The 22,002-nt window shown below is 36.7% G+C and overlaps 1 protein-coding gene across 2 annotated transcripts in view; it reads left to right on the forward strand.

Annotated features, from left to right (window-relative positions):
* The window catches only part of RIC1 (RIC1 homolog, RAB6A GEF complex partner 1), a 143,226-nt gene that overhangs the window by 45,100 nt on the left and 76,124 nt on the right, over positions 1 to 22,002 (forward strand). For both annotated transcript variants that reach the window (XM_046664335.1, XM_046664336.1), the window contains exon 2: positions 2,598 to 2,705. In XM_046664335.1, the coding sequence (XP_046520291.1) occupies positions 2,598 to 2,705 (108 nt within the window). The remainder of the gene's footprint in view (positions 1 to 2,597; positions 2,706 to 22,002) is intronic.

A 22,002-nucleotide genomic window follows, 5' to 3' on the forward strand; every position in this document is an offset into this window, starting at 1 on the left:
GACTTACATAATTTTGGAAAACAGTGTTTTAACTGGTTATTCTAAGGCTAGAATAAAAGAACCTGTCCATAAGAACTTTATTCTAGTTGGTAAGTTTGTTTTTTATAGGGATGTAGTTAACAATTCCAAACTACTCCATGTATGTGGTAAGTTTGGACAAAGAAGTAAATTATTTGTATGAAATGATAGCCAGGTTTCTCACTGTCAGATAAAAGTTACAAGTAACAGAGAAGGCTAGCATGAGTTGCAGTTTACTTGATCATAGTTGTATGTGTTTCTGTATATGCATATCTGCATATGCATATACAGATCTTCCTCAACTTAAGATGGGGTTACACTCTGATAAACATACCGTAAGTTGAAAATGCATTGAGCAAGGAGTTGGACAAGATTCACGGTTTTCAAAGATTTTTTAAAGCAGTAGAAACCTTTGCGCACACGCAGTGTCATTTCACGAGATGATTTAAGTACGTTTGTGTATTTCAGAAGTAAAAAGAAAAAAAGGAAAAAAAAAACCCCCAAAACAGCCCCTTATCATGTAGACATATTCATCCTTCAGTAAATCTTTGAAGGAAGCTGAATCCCAAAGCTGACCTCATCTCAGAGTTGTGCAATTCAGCAATCGATTGAACTCCCATGCTGGAACCCACCATTGTAAAGTCGAAAAATCATAAGTTGAACCATTGTTAGTCAGGGACAGTCTGTATAGAAAGAAATATACAGAGATATGTGTGTATACATGGGTTAGTGTAGGTACATAGATTTCCTGCTGTGTTTGCTGAGAGGACCTAGAAGCAATGATCCCCCACTAGCGACAAGCATCTTGTCTCCAAAATACTGTTCTCTAATAAAAAGAAAGAAGAATCCTTGGAAAATGTCTGATTCTAGGGCAAGAGCTGGCAAAGTACAAGTTGACCCTGTGGAGCTTCTTGTAGTGCCAGAAAGTGGATATTCAGTTGTCCCGGCACCATTTGTTGAAAAGGCTGTATTCTCCATTGTGTTACCTTTGCTCGTTTGTCAAAGGTCAGGTGACTGTATGTATGTGGGTCTATTTCTGGGCTCTCCATTCTGTTTCACTGATCTGTTTTCTCTTCTTTTGCCAGTACCACACTGTCTTCATTACTGTGTCTTTATACTAAGTCTTGAAGTTGGGTAGTGTCAGTCTTCTGACTTAGTTCTTCTCCTTCAATATTGAGTTGGCCACTCAGGGTCTTTTGCCTCTCCATGTAAACTTTAGAATCAATTTGTTGATGTCTATAAAGTAACTTGTTGTGATTTGACTGGAATTGTTTTGAATCTGTAGATTAAATTGGGAAGAACTGACATCTTGACAATATTGTCTTCCTATCTATGAACTTGGAATAAATTTTCATTTATTCAGTTCTTTTTTTCTTTTGTTCATCAAATTTTATAGTTTTTCTCATATAGCTCCTGTACATATTTTGTTAGATTTATACTTAAATATTTCTTTTTTTGTTGTTAATACAAATGGTATTGTGTTTTAACCTCAAATTCCACTTATTTATTCCTATTATATAGGAAAACAATTGACTTTATTAACATTGTATTTTGCAACCTTGCTGTAATCACTTCTCATTTCCACAAGTTTTTTTGTTGATTCTTTTGGATTTCCTGTGTAGGCAGTCATGTCACCTGTGAACAAGGACAGTTGTATTTCTGTCTTCCCAATCTGTATATCTTTTATTTCCTTTTGTTGTCTTATTGTGTTAGCTAGGACTGCAAGTATGATTTTGAAAATAAGTGGAGAAAAGGGGATATTCTTACCTTGTTCCTGATCTTAGCAGGAAAGCTTCCAGTTTCTTACCAGTGAGTATGATGTTAGCTATAGGTTTTTTGTATATTCTTTGTCAGGTTGAAGAAGGTCCCCTCTATTCCTAGTTTGCTGAGAGTTTTTGTCGTGAATGGGTGTTGGATTTTGTCAAATTCTTTTTCTACGTCTATTGATATTATCATGTGCTTTTTCCTCTTTATGCTGTTGATGTGATGGATTATATTAACTTATTTTCAAATGTTCGTCTGGCTTTGCATAGCTGGAATAAGTCCCACTTGGTTATAGTGTGTAATTCTTTTTATACATTGTTGTATTCGGTTTGCTAATATTTTGTTGAGAATTTCTGCACCTGTGTTCATGAGAAATTGATGTGTTGTTTTATTTTCTTGTAATATCTTTGTTTTGTTTTAGTATTAGGGTGATACTGGCCTCATAGAAAGAGTTAGGAAGAGTTTGCTCTGCTTCTGTCTTGTGGGAGGGATTGTAGAGAATTTGTATAGTTTCTTCCTTAAATCTTGCATAGAATTCACCAGTGAACTCATCTGAGCCTAGTTCTTTCTGTTTTTCAAGGTTATTAATTAGCAATTCAATTTCTTCAGTAGATATAGGCCCATTCAGTTTGTCTTTCTTTTTAGTTGATTTGGTTGGACTATTTAGAGCTGATGATTTAATATTAGACTATGTTATCTTTTATTACACTTTTAGAATTATTAAAATACTCAGAGTATTCTATGATAAGTTTTCTTAAATTTTGTTTTTATATATTTTTATGAGATATTAATAAATTGTAACTGTTTCCTTCCAGCCTAGTGTGTTAATCGTAACCTACAAGGAACCTGCAAAATCATCTTCTCAGTTTGGATCCTATAAGGAAGCTGAATGGAGGCCAGATAGTACCATGATAGCGGTGTCAGTAAGTAGATTTTTCAACTTTTATAGTGTTTTCTTATGAAATCTGTACATTGCATTTAAACTCGATTCTCTTAAATGACTTCCTTTTAGTCTTTCACACCCATTAGCATCTTTCTTCTATGATAGGAATTCCAGTACCATTTCTTCTATTCAGGTTACGCCTACTATATCTTCCTTCTTGATTCTTCTGCTTTCTCCCATCCCTAAGTGTAGTGCCCATATCCTTTCTGTGTATTCTTCTCTTTCCTTTTTTGTCCTTGAAGTCTAATCCAGATTTTTAAAGCTTTCATCTATATTCTCATGGTACTTCCAAATTTGTATTTTAAGTCTTGCCCTCCGTTCCAAGGATGTCTCACAAAAATGATAAACTTTATGTGTTTATGTCATACTAAATTCTTATATCCATTTGGATCTATTTCTGCATTTCTCCTCTGTTCCATTAATGTGCTTAGGGTCTGGTTAATTTTACCTTTTCAATTTCTCTTTTGTCACTGTCATCTCTTGGGCTGTCATCATCACCTAATTTGAATTAGCAATAATATATATGGTTAACATTTATTGAGGATCTTCTCTGTAAGTAGTGTTATAATCAGTTTATGTGGATCATCTCATTTATTCTTTAAATCTACGCCTTGAAGTTCACACTATTACTTATCCTTCATAGTAGATGAGTATATGACGATCTGAGAAATTGGTTTATCCAAAGTTATATTGGAAAGAAGGGATTTAAACTTAGGTACTCAGATGCCATTTACAGTACTCTTAACTACTACACTAATTTCTCTCTCTGCTTTCAGTCTTTCTCTGGTCCATGCTATATATTGCTGACTGGGTTAATCATCTGAAAATGTTCCACATGGTCAAAAATACTGGGTAGTTCCTCATTTCCTGCAGCAGGGGTCTGCAGACTACCAGCCATACCAAATCCACCCTCCTGCTTATTTGTGTGTGGACCATGAACTAAAAATAGTTTTGTGTATTTAAATGACCGAAAAAAATCAAAGAGAAATAATAATTTTGATACTTGAAAATTATATGAAAGTTTCATTGTCCATAAATAACATTTTTCTTAGAGCATGAAAATGCTAATTTATTTACATATTGTCTGTGGCTGCTTTCAAGCTACAGCAGCTGAGTTTGAGTAATCCTGACAGCAACCATATGTGACATTTCATCTCTTACTCTCCTGCTCAGTGCACTATAAATTATAGTAACGCATTTATAAATTCATTGTTTCAAGTGCCATGTGTATCACCGTACCATGACATTTTATATTGTTTTTATTACTTGTATATACCTATCATGTCAAAAGAACAAAAGAAGAGAAAAATAGTCTTCGAGTGTCATGCTTTTAAAGCACATGGGAATGTGGATTCTTTTATTATCGATTTAGATAGCAGAATGTTTTGCCTATTTTGCAAATGACCCTCCGGTGATGCCAAAAGAATACAGTATAAATTGACACTTCCTAACTATGTACTCTTCATAGTATTCCCACCTCACTGAAATGAATAATCAGAAAAATTAGAAATTTAAAACAATGCCTTATCACACCAGAATTTCTTCAGAAAAGTAAAAAGTGAAAATGAAGGTACAACCAAAGTAAGTTTGCTTGGTTCTTGATGAATTGACAGATGTTATGATACTGCTCAGCTGTTTATTTGAATAGTCAACGCAGTGTGTGAAATGACTGAGAATTACTCCCTATAAATAGCATGTATAGAACAATTTCAGGTGAAAAGATTTTCAAAGCATTTGAGAAAACACTAATTCAGTACAACCTGAAGTAGAGTCCACTAAGGTGTGTTTCAACTGATAGTGGTAAAAAAATATGTAGAACAGAAAAATGCTTAGTTGGACAAATTTACAAAGTTTGTGCACATGTAAGCATTTAAAGCCTTTGGCTATTTTAAGTTTTTGTCAGAAATAGAAGCTATATATCCTGACTTGCCCAACCTCACAGCTGTTTGATGGCTTAGCAGTCTGTGGTAAAGGTTTATTGTGAGTTTTTTGAGCTCAGGGCTGAGATTAAAATTTTTTGAACTTGAAGAACCACCCTCCTCCACTTATCGGACACTGAATAACTTTAGAAAATAGCTTTTGCTGCACACTTGGTAATGTTTCCTAATGAACTCAGTCTAAAACTACAAAGCAAAGCATTGCTTGTGTGTGGTAAAGCCATTTTGATGACAACTAATGTTTTAATCACAAGTAATGTCAGCCTGCTTTTTATATTTCCACTGCTGTCAAAAGTTAAGGAGTAAGATCTCTATTTCCAGTAAAAATTAGCAGTAGAAGTATTTTCTGAGCTCAAACCACAGTTTCAGTAGCATTTTTTGGACCTTGATGCAATTGCAAAGGAAATTTCCATGTTTCAAAATCCATTTAATTGTGCAAATGAAGAGTGCTTCACCTAATCCTCAACTGGAAGTGATTAATCTACAGTGTAACAACATATTAAAAGGCAAATATCAGGAGAAGAATCTAGTAGACTTCCATAATTGTCTACCAAGTGATGAATATGGTCAATTAAAATCATATGCTCATGGATTGATATGGGTATTTGGTAGGACTTGTGTGAAAAGACGTTTTCAAATATGAAATATGTAAAATCTCATTACAGACCAGCATTAATAAAGGGGACTTTGCAGTTGATTTTGATGAGAGGGAACAGTAACTTTAAACCCCAGTTAAGCAAAAATGTTATCCCCGTAAAAGGAATTTCATTCTCTTTAGTGGATGTGTGTTACAAAGAAAAATTGTACTCAGTTTTCAATACTATTATATTTAGAATTTTGTAACAATAAAATTTATGAAAATTTGTTTTCTCTCTGTATTAATCGTTCTTCTTTATTTTTCTTTGTTTCTGATACTTTGACATCTTGGAGCCTTGCTGAACCTGGAGAGACTGCCCCTCCCTGGCCTGTGGGCTGGCTAATTCCTAGAGGTAGTAAAGGACTCCTTACTAAGGGGCCTTTCATATGCAAATAAACCATTCCAAAGCCTCTAGCCCCAACCACCTCCTTTTTGGAGCTCTTATTTTCCAGGCCACTGTTCTCCTGCCCTAATTACCCTGGGCCACATACCTGATAACTAGAGACATGTCCCTACACCCCTGTAAAGGGGAAACAGTCTGTTAGCTTCATTTTTAGAGCAAGAATGATTTCACATTAATTTATTAACTTTCTGCATTGTACTAAATATCAAGAAAACAAGTTGGAAGACATTATTTCTGTCCTCAAGTTGGGGAGATAAAATGCACATAGGAGAAGACAACAAAACAGTTTACTATTTTTGGCTATTGAAAATCCAGTTTTTATTTTATCTAGTTACTGCTTATAGTGGTTTTCTAGAACTCTGGAGATATAATTTTAGCTATTGTAGTCTGGTTTATATTAAATATGGTTGAATAAATATGTGATTCAGGTGGCTTAAGTTAATTCATCTCTATTTGTATAATTTATAACATGAAATAATGTTTTAGCTTATATGAATTTTAGTGCAGATCTTCCTCAACTTGTGATGGGGTTACTTCCCAATAAACCCATTGTAAGTTGAAAATATTCTAAGTCGAAAATCCATTTAATACCTGTCAGCTACTGAACATCATAGCTTAGCCTAGCCTGTCTTAAATGTGCTCAGAACACTTACATTAGCCTACAATTGGGCAAAATCATCTAACACAGCCTATTTTACAATACAGTGTTGAATGTCGTATGTAACTTATTGGATACTGTGCTGAAAATGAAAAACAGAATCGTTGTCTGGGTAAGAATGATTGTAAGTGTTATCAGTTGTTTACCCTTGTGATTGCTTGGCTGACTGGGAGCTGGGGCTCACTGCTGCTACCCAGCATCACGAGAAGGTATCATACCGCATATTCTAGCATGGGAAAAAGATCAAAATTCACAATTCCAAATATGATTTCTACTGAACACGTATCGCTTTTGCACCATTGTGAAGTTGAAAATCGTAAGTCAAACCATCGTAAGTTGGGGACCATCTGTATACATGTAGAATCATAAGTAGACTTTAGGAAAATAAACACTTTTTTAGAGCAGTTTTAGGTTTATAGCAAAACTGAAGGGAAGGTATAGAGATTTTACTGATACTCACTGCCCCCACACATGCATAGCCTGCCCTGTTATCAACATCCCCCACCAGAGTGGTGCACTTGTTACAGTTGATGAACCTCCATACACACATCATTATCACCCAGAATCTATAGTTTACATTACAGTGCACTCTTGGTATTGTACATTCTCTGGATTTGGACAGATTTACAATGACATGTATCCACCATTATAATATATACAGAGTAGTTTCATTGCCTCCCAAATCCTCTGTGCTCTACCTGTTCATCTGTCCCTCTCCCGTAACCCCTGGCAACCAGTTTTTATCGTCTTCATAGTTTTGCCTTTTTTAGAATGTCATATAATTGGAATCATATGTAGCCTTTTCAGATTGGTTTCTTCCACTTAGTAGTAAGCATTTTAGGTTCCTCCATGTCTTTTCAGGCTTGATGGCTCATTTTTTTCTTTAGCACTGAATAATAATAATATATTGTCTGAATGTACTACAGTTTATTTATCCATTCACCTACTGCAGGACATCCTGATTGCTTCCAAGTTTTGGCAGTTATCAGTAAAGCTACAATAAATGTCTGTGCAGGTTTCTGTGTGGACACAAGTTTTCATTTCCTTTGGGTAAATAGCGAGAAACACGATTGCTGGATCATATGGTAAGACTACGTTTAGTTTTGTAAGAAACTGGTAAACTGTCTTCTAAAGTGGCTGCAGCATTTTGTCTTCCCACCAGCAGTGATTGAGAGCTCCTGTTACTCTACGTCTTCGTCAGCATTTGATGTTGTCAGTGTTTTGGGTTTTAGCCATTCCAATAGTGGTATCTCAATGTTGCTTTCATTTGCATTTTCCTGATGACATGTGATGTGGACCATCTTTTCATAAGCTTATTTGTTGTCTGTATTTCTTTGGTGAGGTGTCTGTTAAGGTCTTTGGCCCATTATGTAGTTGAGTTGTTTGTTTTCTTGTTCAATTTTAAGAGTTTTTTGTTTATTTTGGATAGTAGTCCTTTATCAGATATGTCTTGTGCAAATATTTTCTCCCAGTAGGTGGCTTGTCTTTTCATTCTTTGGATAGGTTTTTCACAGAGCAGAAATTTTTAAATTTTAATAGAGTCTAAACTTACCAGTTTGTTCTTTCATGGATCTTACCTTTGGTGTTGTATCACCAAACCAAGGCCATCTAGATTTTCTGTTCTGTTATCTTCTAGGAGTTTTATAGTTTTCAGAATTAGATTTTCTAAAAGAGTTAATTTTTAATTTATAAGGGTGCTACGTTTGATGAAGAAAATCTGAGAAACAGAGAAATAAGAAAAAAATCACTAATAATTCGACTGCTCACAGATAATCATTAATTTTCGTTATGTCTTTCCCACGGATATTTGCAGATACTCTTATACTTAATAGCACATAGATTTTGAGAGGTTACTGAAATCTTTTTGTTCACTGCTAATGTCACTTGTTCATGAAGAGTAGATTTAATAAATCTGTGACTTTCATAAGTAGAGCATTCTCTAAAACATAATTTTTTTTCTTTGTAGAAAATTATCATACTGTTTATTTTTTATTTATTTTTTTAAATTTTTTTTGAGGAAGATTAGCCATGAGCTAACTGCTGCCAATCCTCCTCTTTTTGCTAAGGAAGACTGGCCCTGAGCTAACATCCATGCCCATATTCCTCTACTTCATATGTGGAATGCTTACCATAGCATGACATGCCAAGCGGTGCCATGTCCACACCAGGGATCCGAACCGGTGAACCCCGGGCTGCCGAAGGGGAACGTGCACACTTAACTGCTGCGCCTCCGGGCCGGCACCTATTTATTTTTTTTTTAAAGATTTTATTTTATTTCCTCCTTCTCTCCAAAGGCCTCCAGTACATAGCTGTATATATTTTTAGTTGTGGGTCCTTCCAGCTGTGGCACTCGGGATGCTGCCCCAGCATGGCCTGATGAGTGGCGCCATGCCTGTGCCCAGGATCCGAACCCACGAAACCCTGAGCTGCTGAAGCAGAGCGCATGCCCAACCACTCAGCCCCGGGGCCGGCCCCATCATACAGTTTTGTAATTTGCTTCCTTGACATATCATTATATCATGAACAGGATCTCACTTCAACATTCTTCTGTAACTTGATTTTCAATATCTGCGTAGGATTTTATTTTACAGAGGAGTGGATTTTAAAATTGCCAAATAGATAAAGGAATTTTCATGCAAAATTGGGATCTTAATTTACACATTATTCTGCAGTTTGATTTTTTTCACTTAGTATATTATCACTATACTTCCAGATAAATATATACTTCTAACTTGTTAATTTTAATGTTAGTATGATATTCCATATTATGAAAGTTTCTTATTTACTTTCCTGTTCTTTTTTTTTTTTTAAGATTTTATTTTTCCTTTTCTCCCCAAAGCCCCCCGGTACATAGTTGTGTATTTTTAGTTGTGGGTCCTTCTAGTTGTGGCTTGTGGGACACCACCTCAGCATAGCTTGATGAGCGGGTGCCATATCCGTGCCCAGGATCTGAACCAGTGAAACCCTGGGCTGCCCATACAGAGGGCGCAAACTTAACCACTTGGCATGGGACCGGTCCTTGCTGTTCTTTTCTTGATGTGTCTTTGGCAACTACAAACAGTGCTACAGTAAACGTTATTATACATGTATCCTTTTGTATTAATGTATTTGTTTCTTTAGATCACTTTCTCCTAGGTAGGATTGCTGGGTCAAAGTGTATCTGTATATTCTTTTTAATAAATATTGCCAAATTATTGTTTAGTAAAATTCTGTCAGTTCCCAGAATTACTCCTTAGAGTATTTAAAATTCCTATTTACCTACTTTTATGCCTGATTAGATTGATGAAAAATGGTCGTATCATTTTAATTTTCATTTGTTTAATTTCTGTTTCTAGTAAGGTCCATGATCTTTTCATATGTTTATTGGCCCTTTGCTTTTCTTCTGCAAATTGCCGGTGTTTGTCCATTTTTCAAACCTAGAATGTTAGTTCCATGTCAGTTTGCTTGTCCTCTTGACTATAGGTCCAATGTAAAGAACATTTTTCTGCACATGGTAGGTATTTGCATATTAAGTGAAATAAATAATATCTGAACATATCGTTCTTTGTTCATGGTAAAGGATATCCTGTCTATGTGTAGGATTCTTAAATTGAGATTCTTTTTTTCCAGCCATGAGATACTGTTCTAATGCCCTCTGGTTTCTGGTGTTACTGGTGAGAAGTCTAGTGCTAATCTGATTCTCTTTCCTTTGCAGGCAACCTATTCTTTTTCTCTGAATGATTTTTCTCTTTCTGATTGAATTTCAATTACTTCTGCTTATTTTCTCTAGATATGTATCTTTTTTCGTTTAACTGTCTCTCTCTGCACTCTTCTCCCACCCACCCCCCCAAATTAAATCTGAGTCTCAGCCCTTTCAATTTGAACACTTAAGTGTTTCTGCAGCTAAGGAATTTTTCTTCTATTATTTCCTAAATAAGAGAACAGAACAAGACTTGTCCTGTCCTGTATTTTTTCTTGTTTTCTTTCTATTACTCATTATTTGCAAACCTCCTGAATTTGTCCTCCAATTCTCTCATCTTTCAATAATGATTTTATCTTTATGTGTTCCGTATCATGAAATTGTTTCCATTTGACCTGGAATAAAAGGTTCAGCTCCCATAAGGAGTTATTCTTTACCAGTTCGTCTGGTGAATTTTTCTATTAGGAAATATTTAGCTCTGAAAAGTCTTGTTTACATTCTAATAGTATCTCCTGAAAGTCCTTAATATTTTTTCCTTAATTTACTTGCTTCTGTCTCATCTATGTGACACATTAGTAGGATCAATATATTTTAGCTGTGTAGTCTGGTCTTCCATCATAAAGTTATTGAGCTTCCATTAAGTGGAATTTTTCTTTGTTGTGTTCTGTTAGCCATCCATAGAGGTCAGAGTTTTGTGTGGGTTTCTCTCGCAATGCGAATCAGTAGATGTTAGTTAAAATGGTGGTTTGCAGAGGCAGACAAGCTTACAAACTCTTGTCCTCTGTTGAGGCTTAGGATGAATCTCCTCTACCCTGAGGCAGTTTCTGAGTGAAAGGGGCTTAAGCTGAAGGCTTCTCCAGACCATGAGGTCTGGGAGCAATTCAGTTCACCAATGCAACCTCTACTCTAAGCATGCTGAAGTCAGCAGGGTTATGAGGACAGCCCTGTTAGTGTCCACTTCTGGGAGGAGTCACATGTAGCCCTTTTCTGAGGGGCACCATGGGGTTCTGCTTTTTCACTTTACTTAGGGAACTGTGAAATCCCTGGTCTTGGTCCACAGCCTCAAGGAGTGGCAAAGCAAACCTTTCCTTTTCTCTGGTCCCTCAGCACCTATTCTTTCTCAAGAGAACTCAAGATATCTTGATGACTCTGGCAGCATCCTCCAAACTCATCCAGTACACATTTTGGTGGTAGTTGTACTCTGAGAGAAGGAGGAGGTTAGGAATTTGGGCTCAGTCTTTTCTATCTTACTGGGATCCATAGCTATAAATTAAAGTTAACCATTTCTATTTGATGTTTTATTTGTCTCTGCCTGCAAAAGAGGTTATTTTTAATTTTCCTTCTTACATTATAATATACATCATACAGATGGAGAACCATCAGTTTTATGGTAATAATTTAGAAAGGTCAGCGATATTGTTGTGTTTTCTGTTCAGGAAGTCAGTCACTCTTCTTTGCCAACAACCATTTGTACTAAAATATAATCTATCAAGGTGCATTTAAAAATAATGTTAACATGGCTGGCCCCATGGCTGAGTGGTTAAGTTCAAGTGCTCCACTTCAGCATCCCAGGGTTTTGTTGGTTTGGATCCTGGGTGTGACCTAGCACTGCTCATCAAGCCATGCTGAGGCGGCATCCCACATAACAGAACTAGAAGGACCTACAGCTAGAATATACAACTATGTACTGAGGAGCTTTGGGGGGAAGAAGAAGAAAAAGAAAAAAGATTGGCAACAGATGTTAGGGCCATTCTTTTAGAAAAAATAAAAATAAAGTTAAGGAATTGTACATTATCATGGAATGGGTATTAGATAAGTGAACTTCCAAGATAATTAAAGTTTAATCTGATTCCGAAGCTTTACTAATTTTATTGGTCCTTTTCCTCAAATGTACATTTCCTTAGCCTCCATACATGAAATATATTAATCATGAATTAACTATTTACTTGTAGATTCAGAGTTATTATGGTAGTAAATTTTTGGGGTGTCTACTGTGCTGGGCACTGTTTCTAAGTGCTCTATGTAAATTAAAATTATTCTTCATAACAGTACTCTAAAGGTAGGTAATTTTATTATTCCCATCATACAGTTGAGTAAACTAAGGTAGAGAGGGTAAGTAACCTGCCCAAGATTGCATAGATAACTATGTGCTTATGATCGTATTGCTGATAATGGAATTCTAACTCATGAAGCCTGGTTCTAGAGTTCCAGAGTCTTAATAATTCTCCTTTACTGCCTTTCACTGTTAGCATGGTTGTTTAATCCTGCTAGCTAGTATGGAATAAAGCTGAATCTAGGAGATAGTTGGAAACTTGCTTTCACAAAACGTCATTGGTAGAACGTGTAGGGAAGGGTATACAATTGTATAACCTGTAGAACAATATAGCATAACTCTTTTTCTGCATATTAAGTTAAAGCAACACAACCATCCCCATGTAATTTTCTTACTGCCCGACCTTCCCCAACCAAATATCATTGTGTGCTCTGACATGTCAGTTATATCCAAAATTCTATTTCTGTGTCACCAACAGAATAACAGTCACCTCCTTGTCAACTTGTACTTTAAAAAGAAATCTCACTGACGTTTTTTGATGGACTGTGGGAAAGAAAATTCTTAACCATTTTAAGAATTGGTCCTTAGTGTTTGGGAGATTGTTTTCTCTGAGTATCAGAAGTAGAATATCATTTTGTAGGCATGATACCAAGCCATAATTATCCCTAAAGTTTTCCTCAATTTAGAGAATTAATAGCTATCCAGGCACAAGAAGGATTAAAATGGATTTTAAGTACTAGGACTCTGTCTAACGAATAGTAGCGACCAGTGTATTTAGGCATATGTGTCTGTATTTTTATTACAACTTTGCTTATTAGGGGAAAAAATCCTAGAGTCCTTTGATTCTGCATTTCCATCCAATCACTAATATGTTGCTAAGTCCTGTCTCTGGTTTACTGCCATCCTCTTGTCTTTATTCTTATTGCCATTACTTTAGTACAGGCCTTTTTATGTCTTATCTAGATTGCCTAGAACACAAAATTTTAGGTTTTTTTTCTTCCACTTGAAACAGATGTAAATTATGCATAGCTATTTCTAAATTACAGCTCTTATATTTTTATTTCAAACCTTTCAGTGGCTTCCCATTGCATACTAAGTGTGTTCCAAGCTGCGTAGCCTAGTATTCAAGGCCTCTTGTGATCTGGCCCCAGCCTGCCGTTCCAATTCTATTTTCCACTGCTACTCTTACTATTCTCCTTCACACCCGGCTAAATGGAAGTGTAGTCTGTTCTGCTGCAATATGAGAGTTACTGTAACATGAATTAGAATGTAGTTTATTTGTGAATAAGGGAAAGATGTCAGTTTAACTTAGAATTCCTGTTGTTTCATCATGATTTTTTCTTCTCAGCATGTTACCCTTAAGTACTGCTGTAGCAACATCCCAAAAATTTTAGAATGCTGTATTTTTTTTTCAGTTGTGCATTATTTCTTATCTGTCACCACATAAGGGCTCCCTTTCATCCCCTGTGCTCACCCTCCACTCCTCTTCCCCTCATAACCGCTGAACTTGTTTTCTTGTCTGTGTGTTTGTTTATATTCCACATATGAGTGAAATAATCTGGTGTTTGTCTTTCTCAGTCTGGCTTATTTCACTTAGCATAATTCCCTCCAGGTCCATCCATGTTGTTGCAAATGGAATGATTTTTTTCATGGGTGAGTAGTATTCCATTGTATATAAATCCCATATCTTCTTTATCCCGTCATCAGTGGATGGGCACGTGGATTGTTTCCATGTCTTGGCTATTGTGAATAGTGCTGCAGTGAACTTAGAAGTATATATGTTACTTTGGATTGTTGATTTCAAGTTGTTTGGGTAGATACCCAGTAGTGGGGTAGCTGGGTCATATGGTAGTTCTATTTTTAGTTTTTTGAGGACTCTCCATACTGTTTTCCACAGTGGCTGCACCAGTTTGCACTCCCACCAGCAGTATATGAGTGTTCCCTTTTCTCCACACCCTCTCCAACATTTGTTATTTTTAGTCTTAGTGATTATAGCCATTTTGACAGGCGTAAGGTGGTATCTTAGTGTAGTTTTGATTTGCATTTCCCTGATGATTAGTGATATTGAACATCTTTTCATGTTTATTGGCCATCTGTATATCTTTTTTGGAAAATGTCTATTCATATCCTCTGCCCATCTTTTGCTTGGGCTGTTTGCTTTTTGTAATTCAGTTGTGTGAGTTCCCAATATATTATGGAGATTAACCCTTTATCGTATATATCTATGATTTGCAAAGATTTTCTCCCAGTTGGTGGGTTTTCTTTTGGTTTTGATCCTAGTTTCTTTTGCCTTGCAGAAGCTCTTTAGTCTGATGAACTCCCGCTTGTTTATTTTTTCTTTTATTTCCCTTGTCTGAGAAGACATGGTATTTGAGAAGATCCTTTTAAGTTCGATGTCAAAGAGTGTACTACCTGTATTTTCTTCCACGAGTTTTATGGTTTCAGGACTTACCTTCAACTCTTTGATCCATTTTGAGTTTATTTTTGTGTGTGGGTGAGATAATGGCCTGCTTTCATTCTTTTGCATGTGGCTGTCCAGTTTTCCCAACACCATTTATTGAAGAGACTATCTTTTCTCCATTGTATGTTCTTGGCACCTTTGTCAAAGATTAGCTGTCCATATATGTGTGGTTTTATTTCTGGGCTTTCAGTTCTGTTCCATTATCTGTGTGTCTGTTTTTGTACCAGTACCTTGCTGTTTTGATCACTATGGCTTTGTAATACGTTTTGAAGTCAGGGATTGTGATGCCTGCTGCTTTGTTCTTTTTTCTTGATATTCCTTTAGCAGTTCGGGGTCTTTGGTTGCCCCATATGAATTTTAGGATGCTTTGTTCTATTTCCATGAAGAATGTCATTGCGATTCTGATTGGGATTGCATTGAATCTGTAGATTGCTTTGGGAAGTATGGACATTTTAACTGTGTTTATTCTTCCAATCCATGTGCATGGAATCTCTTTCCATCTCTTTATGTCATTATCTATTTCTTTCAATAATGTCTTATAGTTTTCATTGTATAACTCCTTCACCTCCTTAGTTAAATTTATCCCTGGGTACTTTATTTTTTTTTTGTGATTGTAAATGGAATTGTATTCTTCAGTTCTCTTTCTGTAAGTTTGTTATTAGAGTACAGAAATGCAACAGATTTTTGTAAGTTGATTTTGTACTCCACCACTTTACTGTAGTTGTTAATTATTTCTAATAGTTTTCCCATGGATTCTTTAGGGTTTTCTCTATATAAGATCATGTCACCTGCAAACAGTGAGAGTTTCACTTCTTCACTCCCTATCTGGATTCCTTTTATTCCTTTCTCTTGCCTAATTGCTCTGGCCAAAATCTCCAGTATTGTGTTGAATAAGAGTGGTGATAGTCGGCGTCCTTGTCTAGTTTCTGTTCTCAGAGGGATGGTGTTCAGTTTTTCCCCATTGAGTGTGATGTTGGCTCTGGGTTTGTCATATATGGCCTTTATTATCTTGAGGTAATTTCCTTCTATCCTGATTTTGTTAAGAGGTTTTATCATAAATTGCTGTTGGATCTTGTCAAATGCTTTCTCTGCATCTATTGAGATGATCATGTGGTTTTTATTCCTCATTTTATTAATGTGATGTATCACATTGATTGATTTGCAGATGTTGAACCATCCCTGCATCCCTTGTGTAAATCCCACTTGATCATGATGTATGATCTTTTTGATGTATTGCTGTATTCAGGTTGCCAAAATTTTGTTGAGGACTTTTGCATCTATGTTCATCAGCGATATTGGCCTGTCGTTTTCCTTTTTTGTGTTGTCCTTGTCAGGCTTTGGTATCAGACTGATGTTGGCCTCGTAGAAAGTGTTAGGAAGCATTCAGTCTTCCCTAATTTTTTGGAATAGCTTGAGAAGGATAGGTATGAAATCCTCTCTGAAAGTTTGGTAGAATTCCTCAGCGAAGCAGTCTGGTCCTGGGCTTTTATTCTTTGGGATGCTTTTGATTGCTGTTTCAATCTCTTTCCTTGTGATTGTTCTGTTCAGATTCTCTATTTCTTATTGATTCAGCTTTGGCAGGTTGTAAGAGTCTAAGAATTTATCCATTTCCTCTAGATTGTCCATTTTGTTGGCATATAGTTTTTTGTAGTATTCTCTTATAATCCGTTGTATTTCTGTGGTATCCATTGTTATTTCTTCTCTTTCATTTCTGATTTTGTTTATTTGAGCTTTGTCTCTTTTTTCCTAAGTCTGGCTAGGGGTTTGTCAATTTTATTTATCTTCTCAAAGAACCAGCTCTTTGTTTCATTGATCCTTTCTACTGCCTTTTTTGTTTCAATAGCATTTATTTCTGCTCTAATTTTTATTGTTTCTCTCCTCTCTTTCAGCTTTGTTCTTCCTTTTCTAATTCAGTTAGGTGTAGTTTGAGATTGCTTATTTGGGATTTTTCTTGTTTGTTAAGGCGAGCCTATATTGCGATGAATTTCCCTCTTAATATGACTGTGCTTCATCCCATATGAGGTGGTACGGTATATTTTCATTTTCATTTGTCTCCAGCTATTTTTTGATTTCTCCTTTAATTTCTTCAATCATCCACTGGTTATTCAATAGCCTGTTGTTTAGTCTCCACATGTTTGTCCCTTTCTCAGCTTTTTTCTTTTTTTTTTTAAAGATTTTATTTTTTCCCCTTTTTCTACCCAAAGCCCCCCAGTACATAGTTGTATATTCTTCGTTGTGGATCCTTCTAGTTGTGGCATGTGGGACGCTGCCTCAGCATGGCTTGATGAGCAGTGCCATGTCGGTGCCCAGGATTCGAACCGACGAAACCCTGGGCTGCCTGCAGCGGAGCGCGTGAACTTAACCACTCGGCCATGGGGCCAGCCCCCTCTCAGCTTTTTTCTTGCAATTAATTTCTAGCTTTATAGGATTGTGATTGGAAAAGATGCTTGTTGTTATTTCAGTCTTCTTAAATTTATTGAGGCTTGCCTTGTTTCCCAACATGTGGTCTATCCTTGAGAATGTTTCATGCACACTTGAGAAGAATGTGTATTCTGCTGTTTTTGGATGGAGTGTTCTATATATGTCTATTAAGTTCAACTGCTCTAGCTTTTCATTTAATTCCACTGTTTCCTTGTTGATTTTATATCTGCATGATCTATCCATTGACGTGAGTGGAATGTTGAGTTCCCCTACTATTATTGTTTTATTAATATCTTCTTTTAGATTTGTTAATAGTTGCTTTATGTGCTTTGGTGCTTCTGTGTTGGCTGCATAGATATTTATAAGTGTTATTTCTTCTTGGTGGAATGTCCCTTTGATCATTATATACTGCCCCTCTTTGTCTCTCTTTACCAGTCTTGAAGTCTACTTTTTCTGATATAAGTTTGGTTACACTTGCTTTCTTTTGTTTGCCATTAACTTGGAGTATTGTCTTCCTTCCCTTCACTCTGAGCCTGTGTTTGTCATTGGAGCTGAGATGTGTTTCCTGGAGGCAGCAAATTTTTGGGTCTTGTTCTTTAATCCATCTTGTCTTTTTTTGTCTTTGTATTGGATAATTCAGTCCATTTACATTTAGGGTGATTATCGATATATGAGGGCTTAATGAAGCTGCCACTTTATCACTCAGTTTCCCGTTCTTCTGCATTTCCTTTGTTTCTCTTCCTGTGTATTTTGGTCTACCAGTTGAGTTATGTAGTTGTTTATGTTGTGTTTCTTTGTTTTCTCCTTATTATTTGTGTCTCTGTTCTGCTTTTTTGTTTAGTGGTTACCATGAAGTTTGTATTCAAAATCTCGTGGGTAAGAGTCCCTTTTCTGATGGCCTCTTATTTCCTTAGACTGAACCAATTCAGTCCCTTTTCTCTTGCCCCCCTAAGTTGTTTTTTTCACATTTTATTTCATCTTGTGTTATGAGTTTGTGGTTAAAATGACAAGATTATCTTTGTTTTTGCTGTTTTCCTTCCCTTTGTCTTTAATGCTCTACTTGAGTATTTGCTATCCTGCTCTGATTCTGTCTACCTATTTATTTCCTTACTCTGTGCTTTGTAACCTCTTTCTCCCCCTTTTTTTCAGGTATGAGGGCCTTCTTGAGGATTTCTTGAGGGGTGGGTCTCATGGCTATGAACTCCCTTAGCTTAAGTTTGTCTGGCAAAGTTTTCCTTTCTCCATCGTATCTGAAGGATGTTTTCGCTGGATAGAATATTCTTGGCTGAAAGTTTTTCTCCTTCAAAGATTTGAATATGTCATTCCAGTCTCACCTAGCCTGTAAGCTTTCTGCAGGGAAATCTGCTGCAAGACTGATAGGGGTTCCTTTGTAGGTTATTTTCTTCTGCCTAGCTGACCTTAGTATTCTTTCTTTGTCATTCACTTTTGCCAGTTTCACTACTATACGCCTTGCAGTAGGTCTTTTTATATTGACATATTTGGGATATCTGATAGCCTCTTCCACATGGATTTCCATCTCCTTCCCTAGGTTTGGGAAGTTCTCTGCTATTATTTCTTTGAACAAGCTTTCTGCTCCATTCTCCTCTTCTCCTTATGGAATACCTATAATTCTTATGTTGCTTTTCCTAATTGAGTCAGATATTTCTCAGAGACTTTCTTCATTTCTTTTTAGTCTTAGTTTTCTCTCTGCCTCTGTCTGGAGCATTTCAACATGTCTGTCTTTGATTATGCTGATATGCTCTTCTGTGATGTCTGCTCAAGTGTTCAGGGATTCCATATTTTGTTTTATTTCTTCCATTGTGTCTTTCATCTCTAATATTTCTGATTGATTCTTCTTTATAGTTTCAATCTCTTTTGTGAAGTAGCTCCTGAACTTGTTGATTTGTTTCTCTACATTCTCTTTTAACTTGTTGAGTTTTTTGATGATAGCTATTTTGAATTCTTTGTCATTTAGATTACATATTTCTGTGTCCTCAGGACTGATTTCTGGGTGCTTGCCGTTTTCTCTCTGGTCTGGAGATCTAATATAACATTTGATCTTGCTAGAGGGAGTGGCTCTGTTTTTCACATCCTGGTGTTATTTGGTCACAGTTACTGCCTATCACCAGTGGGTGGGGGTCAAGAACCACGTATTCTGAGCCCTCTGCCTTCAGCCAAGATCCCAGGGCCTGGAGCTGGGCACTGAGTGGGTGGGGGGAGGGGTCCTTTCTTCTGTGTGCTCTTGGGGTTTTCTTGCTCTGCTCTCACTGTCTGCTCTCCTGGGGTATGGACTTGATAAGTTCACCCCCCGTGGATCCTTTTGCCTTGGTAAAGGGCTTCCCTCCAGGCTGCCAGGGCCCACTGGGGATCCTTGATGTCCCCATGAACGACCATCCCCTCCCTCATTCCTTCCCTCTCGGAGGCCTCCTGCTATCCCAGATTGCAGTCTTTAGGGGAGGAAGCAAAGGTTTCTCTTACCCCATTCCACTTCCTCCGAGGGGGCCTCCAGTCTCCGCCCTTTGCTGTATGGCTACATGGGTCTCTCTGACATGTTTTATGTTGTGTTTGGATGGCCTCTGTTGGAGTATGAATGCCCTTTTCATTGTATGTTGGAGGGAAGAGATTATTGGGGAATCTTACTCTGCCATGATGCTTACATCACTCACTAGAATGCTGTATTTTTTTAATTTCCATTTTTATTTCTTCTTTGATCCATGAGTTATTTAGAAGCACATTATTTACTTTCAAAATATTTGAGTGTTTTCCAAAAATCTTGTTATCTATTTCTAATAATTCTATTGGGGTCAAGAAACATACATTGTACACGTTTTATTTATTTATTTATTTTGATGAGGAAGGTTGGCCCTGAGCTACCATCTGTTGCCCGTCTTCCTCCTTTTTGCTTGAGGAAGATTGTCACTGAGCTAACATCTGTGCCAATCTTCTTCTATTTTGTCTCTGGGACGCTGTCACAGCATGGTTTAAGGAGTGGTGTGTATGTCCGCTCCTGGGATCCAAACCTGCGAACCCCAGGCCACCGAAGCAGAGCGTGTGAACTTAACCAGTGTGCCACTGGGCTGGCCCCCACATTTTATTTTTATATGTGGTAAAACCCCAGCATACGTTACTATTATTCTTGTTTGAAAAGTCAATTATGTTTTAAAGAAATTTAAGTCAAACAAAGGAAATTTGGATTCAATTTAATGCAAATTTTTTTTCTGATTTCTACCCCTATCCTTTGGGGACTCTATTTATATGTATATCAGGCCACTTGAAGTCCCACAGTTCACTGATGCTCTTTCACTTTTGTTTTGTTTTTGTGTATATGTGTGTTTCATTTTGGATAGTCTTTATTATTATGCTTTTATGACCAATAAACTTTTCTTTTGCAATGGTCTAATCTGCTGTTAATCCTATCCAGTATATCTTTTTATCTCAGATATTTTAGTTTTTATCTCTAGAGTTTGGTTTGATTTTTTTATGTTCCCTAACCTTTTGAACATAAGGAATATAGTTTTAACTGTTTTGATGCCCTTTTGTGCTAATTCTAGCGTCTGACTGTATTCTGGATCAATTTTGATTGGTTGGGTTTTTCTCCTCAGTATGTCCTGTGTTTTTCTGCCTGTCTGCATGTGTACTAATCTTTGATTGGACGCCAGACATTGTGATTTTACTTTGTTGTATGCTGAATGTTTTTGTGGTCCCATAAATCTTGAGCTATGTCCTGGGATGTAGTTGTTACTTGGAGACAGTTTGATAGATTCATGTCTTGTTTTATGCTTTGTAGTGCAGGTTTGGAACAGTGCTCCATCTAGAGCTAATTATTCTCCACTGCTAAGACAAAACTTTTCTAGAATCACCACAGGAATACCTTGGGACATCTTCCTGTGCAGTCTAACCAGTGCGCTGTGAATGATGTTTCCTCAGTTTTGCTGGTGGGAAAGGCACTGCTATCAGGACTGTTCAAGCACCATGCACTGTTTTCTTTACTAAACTTTTTGGTTTGTTTTCTGCCTTGGATAGTTCCTCGCATGCATGTGCTTATTGGTACTATTGGATTTTTTCTCTGTGCAGCTGTCTCCTCTCTGGTACTCTGTCATATGAATTTTAGCTGCCTTGTTCTTCCTGGACTGTCAGCTTCATCTCCTCAACTCGGAGTTTGCCAGGCTCTCCATCAGTTCTCCTTCTCAGTGCTGTGACCTGGAAACTTTCTCAAAGGAGTAAGCTGGAGCAATCGTAGGATGTCTCTCTTGTTTCCTATCTCTCAGGGATCACTGGCCTTCATTGTTTGATGTCACTGTTTTGAAATCCATTGTTTCGTATATTTTGTCTGGGTTTGTTTGTTTGTTTTTTCAAATGGGAACATAAATTGACTCAGCTTAATCTATGTTGGTCAGAAGCAGAGTCCTTTTTTTCCCCCTTAACTAGTGCTTTGGTGTAAAACAATGTGATAGTATTAGAAATAATAAATTTTGATGACTATTCATGTCAAAAGATACTCATCACATGTGTTTGAGAGTGTGTGATTTACAACATTTTACCATTTTCCATTTAAATATATTCATGTGTATGAATGTACAAAGTCTGAAAGATTATATAAAAATGTTAGGTCATTTCTTAGTGGTATGATTTGAGGTGATTAATTTTATATATTTGATGATGTATAGTAAAGAAGTAAAGTTAAAAAACAAAAAACAATATTTACAAACCAACGTAAAGAATTAAAAAGTGCTAGTCTGTTATTTCAGCCTTATTTGAAGCCTGACATGACAGTATGTTGGGCTAGAAGATACACCTCTAAATCATCAAATCTTTACCACTTAAATTATAATAGAAACCTTTGTGATGCATCATTCAAATCACTGGAGGCAGACGCATAAATCTGTCCTAGTCTTCGTAACAAAAATAGTATATCCTAAGGAAGAAATGCACTACGATTTGGAATTCTGAAGTGTCTGGTGAATTCACATGCGATAGAAGCATTGGGTAAAGGTAGAGAAAGGTACGGGGATGCTGCCTACAGGTTAA

Source organism: Equus quagga, chromosome 6 (genome assembly GCF_021613505.1).
Source record: "Equus quagga isolate Etosha38 chromosome 6, UCLA_HA_Equagga_1.0, whole genome shotgun sequence".
In the NCBI taxonomy this organism is placed as follows: domain Eukaryota; kingdom Metazoa; phylum Chordata; class Mammalia; order Perissodactyla; family Equidae; genus Equus; species Equus quagga.